Source organism: Apostichopus japonicus, chromosome 22, assembly GCF_037975245.1.
Source record: "Apostichopus japonicus isolate 1M-3 chromosome 22, ASM3797524v1, whole genome shotgun sequence".
In the NCBI taxonomy this organism is placed as follows: Eukaryota; Metazoa; Echinodermata; class Holothuroidea; order Aspidochirotida; family Stichopodidae; genus Apostichopus; species Apostichopus japonicus.
In genome coordinates this window covers 23,506,508-23,514,008 of record NC_092582.1, presented here as the reverse complement: position 1 = coordinate 23,514,008, position 7,501 = coordinate 23,506,508, and the positions used below count along the sequence as shown (strand labels likewise).

The 7,501-nt window shown below is 37.5% G+C and overlaps 1 protein-coding gene across 1 annotated transcript; it reads right to left on the bottom strand.

The window, feature by feature from the left end:
• Positions 1-376: 376 nt before the first annotated feature.
• LOC139963681 (uncharacterized) lies at positions 377-4,961 on the bottom strand. The gene is made up of 4 exons (XM_071964726.1): positions 4,709-4,961; positions 3,724-3,893; positions 2,900-3,057; positions 377-1,578 (listed from the first exon to the last, which is right to left on the bottom strand). The coding sequence occupies exons 2-4, from the start codon at positions 3,808-3,810 to the stop codon at positions 1,503-1,505; spliced, it is 321 nt and encodes a 106-aa protein (XP_071820827.1). The 5' UTR covers positions 3,811-3,893; positions 4,709-4,961; the 3' UTR covers positions 377-1,502.
• Between the last annotated feature and the right edge of the window lie 2,540 nt (positions 4,962-7,501).

The following is a 7,501-nucleotide window of genomic DNA, read 5'->3' as shown; positions in this document are numbered from 1 at the left end:
ACCTATTTATTGACTTTCATTACTACTTTATTGTTTACTTTTTTACCCTTCCTTATTTTTGTCACTCAATCGTCAAGGTTTTCTCCCTCTCAACAAGGTGGAGGGCCATTCCCCCACCCCCTAAGCCCCGTTGTGATGGCCATGCGTGAAGCAAATTTTCATTTGTATAGACAAATGGCATTCCAGGCAATTCCAGTGATAAAGGTTCGTTGTTTCTTATTATGAATGTTTCTTATTGGACAAAAGTGGTTCATATTAGAAAAGATATATTAGAACGATACCCTCTTCAAAAGAGCTGCAAACATACAGGAAACAAAACAAAGCCAAACAAGGGAAAGAATAAAGCAAATAGGACAGAGCAGGATGCAACATGCTAGATTTTTTGTCTCATCATGTTTCTCACACTTTAAATATGTCATTCTTGTAGAGAAAAGTTTGTTAAAAGAAAGTTAATATAGTAAAAATCAAAACATGAAATTGGATGATAGTCATGCACAAACACAATATTCTGAATCTATATCAGACTGGGCAAAGAGTGAAAAATGATTATACATGGGATCTGGGAGGTAGGAGCCTGGGGGGGGGGGCACTGTCTGTACATGCTATTTTTAAATGGCATCCCATATCTTTCTATAGCACGTTTAACAATTAACAATCTCAATAAATAGTATTGATAACATACTAACACATCATACATCATATTTAAGTGATATGGCCGGTGTGTATCGGTTTATAGCATAACGAGTGGTGGTTGTGGAATGAGAAAATGTCCCTCTGATGTTGTGTGCCCACCCTCACTTCCTACCCCCTGCATGGGGAAATTTAACTGGAATGATGACTCTCCCTTTGTAGCTCTGATGCAACTAAAGATAATCCATGCTTTCTAGAGCATCCTTCAAGCAGGGAGGTATTGCTTGATTAGAATGATATACTACTGTCACTCTTCTTCAAACAATATGTACTTGAAACTCTCATAATCCACATGAAGAACATCCTCTTTAGAGTTTGGTAAAGACCTCAATAAAACCATGCAGAAGTTTCCCTATTAGAATTCCCCCCTTGAACTGCTTTCCACAAACAGTAGGATTACCTATATAATGCTTTAATGTGCAACTTGATACCGTCAAAATTTAATCTTGATTGTTAATTACAAATAAAATAGCTGATTCTCATGGGTTTTTCGTTAAGACTTACACAGAAATCCATAACAGCAAAAGTTACAACAGGAAGAAGAATATGGTCGGTTATATGTTTTACTATGAGAACTTATCTTGAACACAACTTCCAGAACCAAGAAACACGCCTTCTTATTTGTTATTTAATGAAGTAATGAGGTGATAAAGAATTTCGAGCGTCACATCCCTTCGACTACGACTGGCAGTGAAAAGTCAATGGCCTGTCTTTGCTTAAACGTATAGCAGCCGACGCAATTTTCTCTCATGATATGTTAGAGTGAAAGACAAGATTATTGTCGGTAACAAGTTAACTGCTAAGAAAATCGTCTAGACATGTCTTCTGTTAACCTCATGCATACTCCCTCCATTGGTGGTCAGGGATGAGATATCAATACAACCAAATCTGTGCAAAATAAAAGTTGAAAGCAATATTATGAGTAGTGAATACCACACTGTAAGTCATATATAAAATAAATTATCATCTTGAAAAGTTATGTGTAAGCTCCACTACAAAGATAATTAACATTCACCATGTTGGTTAAGTGTAGACTGTATAGTGTACAACTGAACTATGCTTAGGCATTGAGTTAATTGGATGATCTTTTATTGTGACACCTACATGTTTATGGGATTACTGGCTCCATTTTATTAATTGGAGATTGCATGTCATAATTTTGGCGCTATATTGTACAGTTCACTACCAAACCTGAAAAGTTTTAACCACATGAGCCAATACAACTTTGGGGCATATTAATTAAATTTAATATCAGAAATTTATCAAATTAGAGTAAGCTAGGATACAACAGAAATTTGATGCCTTTTGGTGCTCTATTGATGTATGTGTGCATGGTATGACTGTTTAATGCCGATCAAACATTAATTGTCCTGAATCAGGATCCATGGGGGGTTCAAAACACCCTCTGTATGACCCAAATGCAAAAACAAATAATGCTAGCTTACCATTATTATAGTAAAATGTACTATTATACATCATTTTGCATCAAGAGACCTAAACATTGCCTTATTTTGCCAAAGAAAAAGGGGTCCCTCTCCCAGGTTTCAGGAAATATCCCCCACCACACACACAAACACATTTAGCAATTTTCCACAACGGACCTAACAGAGAAATGGTACCAAAACTCAGTTGATACATTATCTCTCTTATCTTGTCGAAATTCCTGTGAAAACAGCCAAGTGGTAATAAGTTCACACTTTCTAAACAGAAAAGTTCCCTGTGGTTACAATATCAAACTGTCCAACACCTTTTTGAAAAACAACACACAATAGGTGGTGTCTAGCTGTGGAATGTGGTCTTAATTATTTACTCATCATTTGTTTGAACAAATAAACTGTGTCTGCTGCAGTGAAACATGTCCAGCCAAAATCACTTTTTGGGGATGTAATCAAATGACGACAATTGTCAGGCTATATGCTACTTAAGAACCAGAGGTGGAACCTTGTAAGTAAATATAGGAACAAAAACTATGTACATATAAACTTGTTAATGGGGACTTAACCTGCAAAGATTTACAGTACACTTTCTCTGTTCTCACCTACCTTCGTGATCTTTCTGTATGCTTAATACCTATTGGGAAATAATTTATACTCAAACACAGCATTCTGCCATGCACTACAAGTTATTTGCATGGTACAAATAACAGATATGATGCCATTCATATTGGAACTAACTACAGAAAATTATTCACTTTTTAAGACATGCTTACCTCATCATCACATCAGTAATGCAATAAGAAGTCGATGCTGCAGTCTTTTCAGGCACTGCCTTAGTCTCAGGCCACTTTGAATAGAAGTCAGACAGTGTTATGATGTACAGTTGCTTGGCAGCTGTCACTGGTAGAGGACCAATAAGATCTACACCAACCTGTTAAGAAAGAAGACAGCATTTAGGTGCTAATTTCAAAAACAATTACAAGTTGCATGCTTTGCCTTGACTGTTGTTCTATTCCATTGCTTCATGCTGTACACAGATCTAGATAAAAACAGTGGGATATCTGATCGAAACAGGGTGTTGGTGGATTTAGGCCAATTATTTTTACCTTGCAAACATGAAAATGTAACTTACACCATACTGTACCATATATTTACAATCTCTTCAACCACTAAACCAGAAAAATGATACGCCACTTTTTGCAACTTACAATTATATTCCTATATTGATGGTTGCTCTGCAGTTAGGCCAGAGTGTGGCTTAAAGGTATGCTGTATAGGCCTTAAATATGCCAAATTTTCACTATGGACAAAATTCTTTAAGTATGTTTATTTCCCTGAAGGAAATTTACCTCACTGGGACATTCAATATCTCGTGTCATCATTTAGAATGTCTGAGCACAATTTAAAGAGTTATTACCCCTTGGAAAGTACTTTTTGAAAACTTTTAGCAATTAAAGTGGCCAAAATTTAGGGCCAATACAGACTACCTTTAAACTTGTAAATGTTGAATTTGTCCAGAAAGAGTGACATTAACTATACCAAACCTTCACTGCATACTGCGGACATCTTGTGCAATTAAAACAGATTGAGAATTTACCTGTTTCCATAATCCAGTTACAGGAATGCTATGGAGACTTGTTCGTAGGTCTACAGGACAATGACGCTTTGACATCCTGTTGAACATAACTTGTTACATCAACGTTGATAGTTTTCCAATAGAATCTAGACATAGTCTGTTGTCTGGTTTATCTATGCAAAGATGAACACCTTCAAAGAGATAAGAAAATTCATGATCAAGGAGATATCATGTTTTTTTGCCCACCCCCCCCCCAAAAAAAAAAAACACACACACAAATATATGGGCTGCAGGATTGGTAGTTCTAGCTGAAGTGCCTTAAAATTGAATTACAACTCTATATCGATGTTTGAAATGGAATATTCCCATTATTGTACATATTGCATGGCCACTATTTGGGTCTATAGATATTTAAGGAGTTTTCTTCTGCAGTGAGGCTTGGCATGTAGAGAATATGCCACACCTAAAAAAGTACTATCAGGCCTTCAATATCTGTTCTTACCAACCAAAATTAATGAACGTGAATTTGTTATGTACAGTATTAGTGCCACTTTCCTCTAGAAGTAGGCTAGGCTATATGCTATAGTCCAATAATAGCATTTTATAGTGTCCCATGCATGCAAACCAGACTAGCTCTGTAAGCCTTAGTGATCTGTTGTTATCTTTTATGATAGGCAGGGCGATAAAAGGTAGAAATTTATAATAATTTTCACAAAAATTTGTTAAGACAATTGGGTAAACAAAACGAAAAGAAATAGGCCCTAACAACTTTGTTCATGCACTTACAACTTTGCTCAAGCATACAACTGATTATAATGTTGCATAAGCAATTGCTTGACTTTTGCGAATGAGTTTTTACAACTAACCAAACGTGGTAAAAGAATATCATGATTTGTGCACCAATCAGTCCTAGAGGCCTGGTTATAGTTTAACTGTGGAATGGCCGTTCGCCATTTAACAACCAATACCATATTGTGTATCCTATACTGTAAGTTACAGACATTACCTTATAGATGTCACTAGTCAGTATGAGCTGCCTCGATTTGGGCGAGTTGAGAAGCCCTAGATAGCAAAACTTTCCTTTATTTTCGGTATGCAAGAGTTCCATTTTCAGCCAGTCTGAAAGACTGACTTTGTCTCCGTAAGATCCTTCTCTGTTTTATTCTTGTAAACCCACTTGGATAGCTCTCATCTCTTAGAATATCTGCAATTTGTCTCACGTTTACTGTTAGCTTTTCCATTTTTAGTTGTCGCACGACTTTACTGCTAAATATACGGAAGCCGAAATACGACAGTTTGCTAAAAATACGGATACTGCCAGAGTCCATTACTAATTAAATTTTTGCTACTCGAACGTACATGCTAATGCGGACGTAGTGTTCAGGGGGACACAATTTACAACCAAATATGCGACCAACAAATAATGTCCCCCCTCGTTTCATCATAGCATAAACTGTCCTGGGAGACAGTCTGTACCAACTGCCCTTGTACAAAAGGTCCGGGAGACTAAATGTACTGGTAAATTCAGTATAAACTGTCCCAGTGGGACTGGGACAGTTTATACTGAATATGGAATATTTGCGACAGTTTGTACTGCTACACCGGCGTTAACCACTAGGCTATACACTCCGCCTAGGCTATACACCCCGCCGGCTATACACTCCGCCATTTTCATTTATATACATTAGTCCTATACATTGTCTAAAGGGTGGTGTGCTGGACAGCCTAAGGAAGATAAGTTACCTACAACTGTGACTTAATATAGAGTTTTTATTTTATTTTTTATTTTAACATTAAAGGGGTATACTCGGTTAGCGTAAAGCTAATCTCCCCCGAGGCCCTGAAATAAAGAGAGTCACGTAGTTAGTGTAAACTAAAAGTGAATGTTCCCTTCAAAAATAAAGTCTTCCACATGAAGGACTTCCCGAAACCTTTACTTTGTAAAAACTAAAACATCTTTATCTTTTCATCTGAGTTAGTACCAAGTACTGTAGGTCATATCTCCCTTTTAATAAATAAACAATGCTTATTGTTTCTGCAAGTGCAGTAGAGATTCTCAAGCCATTAGTGTTATACATCCCACAGTAGTGCCACAGAGAACCCTGTCAACAGGTAGGATAACAGGCCTACATAACATGCTTTATGTGTGTGAAGCCTTAGGTTGGTGCAGAATACTTTAAGTTACTTCATACTGATCTTGCCACGCATTCTCTTTGTCTTTTTATACAACAGCAGGTTGTGTGTATAGGATGGCTGAATTTTCAAACCACTGTTATCCATCTTTAGTGAGCCTGGCATTGATACAATCATATTCCACCAACCCTCTTATAGTTCAGTCTCTCTGACAGCGTTCCTCCATTTCCTTCCAGCATTCACTCACAGCACCCTCCCTTCCGGTCCTCACTCACAACCCCCCCTCCTCTCCCTCCTAGTACAGTCCTCCTTCACAGCTTATACAGTTTAAATCACCCTGGTGAAGTTGTTTTTAATCTTGAAAATTGCAAATATCTCTGTAGTAGATACATATTTAAACCAGAGCATAGTATAATTCAAAGGTGAATAAACTGTTATCTTTGAATTGGATAGGGCAGCACCCTAAAAGTGTTATATCTTATTGTTTCTCTTCGGGAGAGAAAATTATGGTAACAGGTCAAATAAATCAATAATGATATATTTCTCAGTTTCTTTACATTTATCTTTGCATTATTTCCATTACGCCACATGACTTGTGTGTATGCCTGTGTCTTTAGGGGGGGGGGCAGGGGTGCCTTTCCCTGATACTTAATCTTGAAGGGTCATGCAGTGTACTTTATCCCCGACAAGACTGGAATGTGAAAGGCGCGGCGCCATGTTGACATGGAAACAGAAGTAACGGATGCCGTGATATTATTTGACGTATTTCGAACGTGCGCCACCAACTAGTCCCTGTCGTTTATATCGCTCTCCACACACTGTATTTTCATAACGCCATCACCATTGCGCACGATTTGCGAAATATACAGAAAATATAACTCAAAGTTGAGTTGTCAGTTTCTCTTTGATTGAACATTTGTACACGGGACCTTATGAATATGAGATAGAGAAAGGGAAATATTGGTATACAATTAAATAAAAACAAAAGCACTTAAAAAGGATTTTTAATTCTGTGAGGTGAAAACAGTCAAAATAAACCACATTTATACAGGTCTCAACTTCTCCAAAGTTGAAGTTCTCCGAATAATTACATTGCCGTTGTAACTCTTGCTGTGTGGGTTTGGGGAAGAGGTAACCCTTGTTGTGTCGAGTAACCCCCTTCCCCGCACCCTCGGATACCGCCTACCACTTTTCTAAATTTATATTATCATCAACCTCAATAAAAAATGATCCTGCTAAATAATCCAAACGTTCTCATTGAAATAATTATTTTGTATAAAGAACAACATCTTATTTTAAAGCTGGTCGGGGAGAGATTCATGTCTTATGGTATATCACATTGGACCACATATGTACATTTGATAGTGAAGTATGGTGAATCTGGAGGTAACGTTTTTTATCTAAGCTGTTCAACATGGTCATCCTGAGACATATCTGCCACATTCTGTGACGCCTGATTTCAAGCGTTCGCCACTGGTTGTGGATGTTATTTCGTTGAGAGCAATACACACTCGTACCACTGTTATCAATAACGACGGAAACGTTGATGGAAATCAAAGCCAAAACAAGTTTAGGTAGACAGCCAGGTAAAGGTTAGGGATAACACCCAATCTGAACTACATCCCCAGGTAATAATTCACGACTGCAAAATACCTCACCCGGTGAT

Bases quoted from the DNA above. Each gene is read 5' to 3' on its own strand.
- LOC139963681 (XM_071964726.1), bottom strand. From the start codon at position 3,810: ATGTTCAACAGGATGTCAAAGCGTCATTGTCCTGTAGACCTACGAACA. The intron at 3,058-3,723 runs GTAAATTCTCAA...CTTTCTTAACAG, and splicing joins TAACTGGATTATGGAAACAG to GTTGGTGTAGATCTTATTGG. The intron at 1,579-2,899 runs GTAAGCATGTCT...TATTTTGCACAG, and splicing joins ATTACTGATGTGATGATGAG to ATTTGGTTGTATTGATATCT.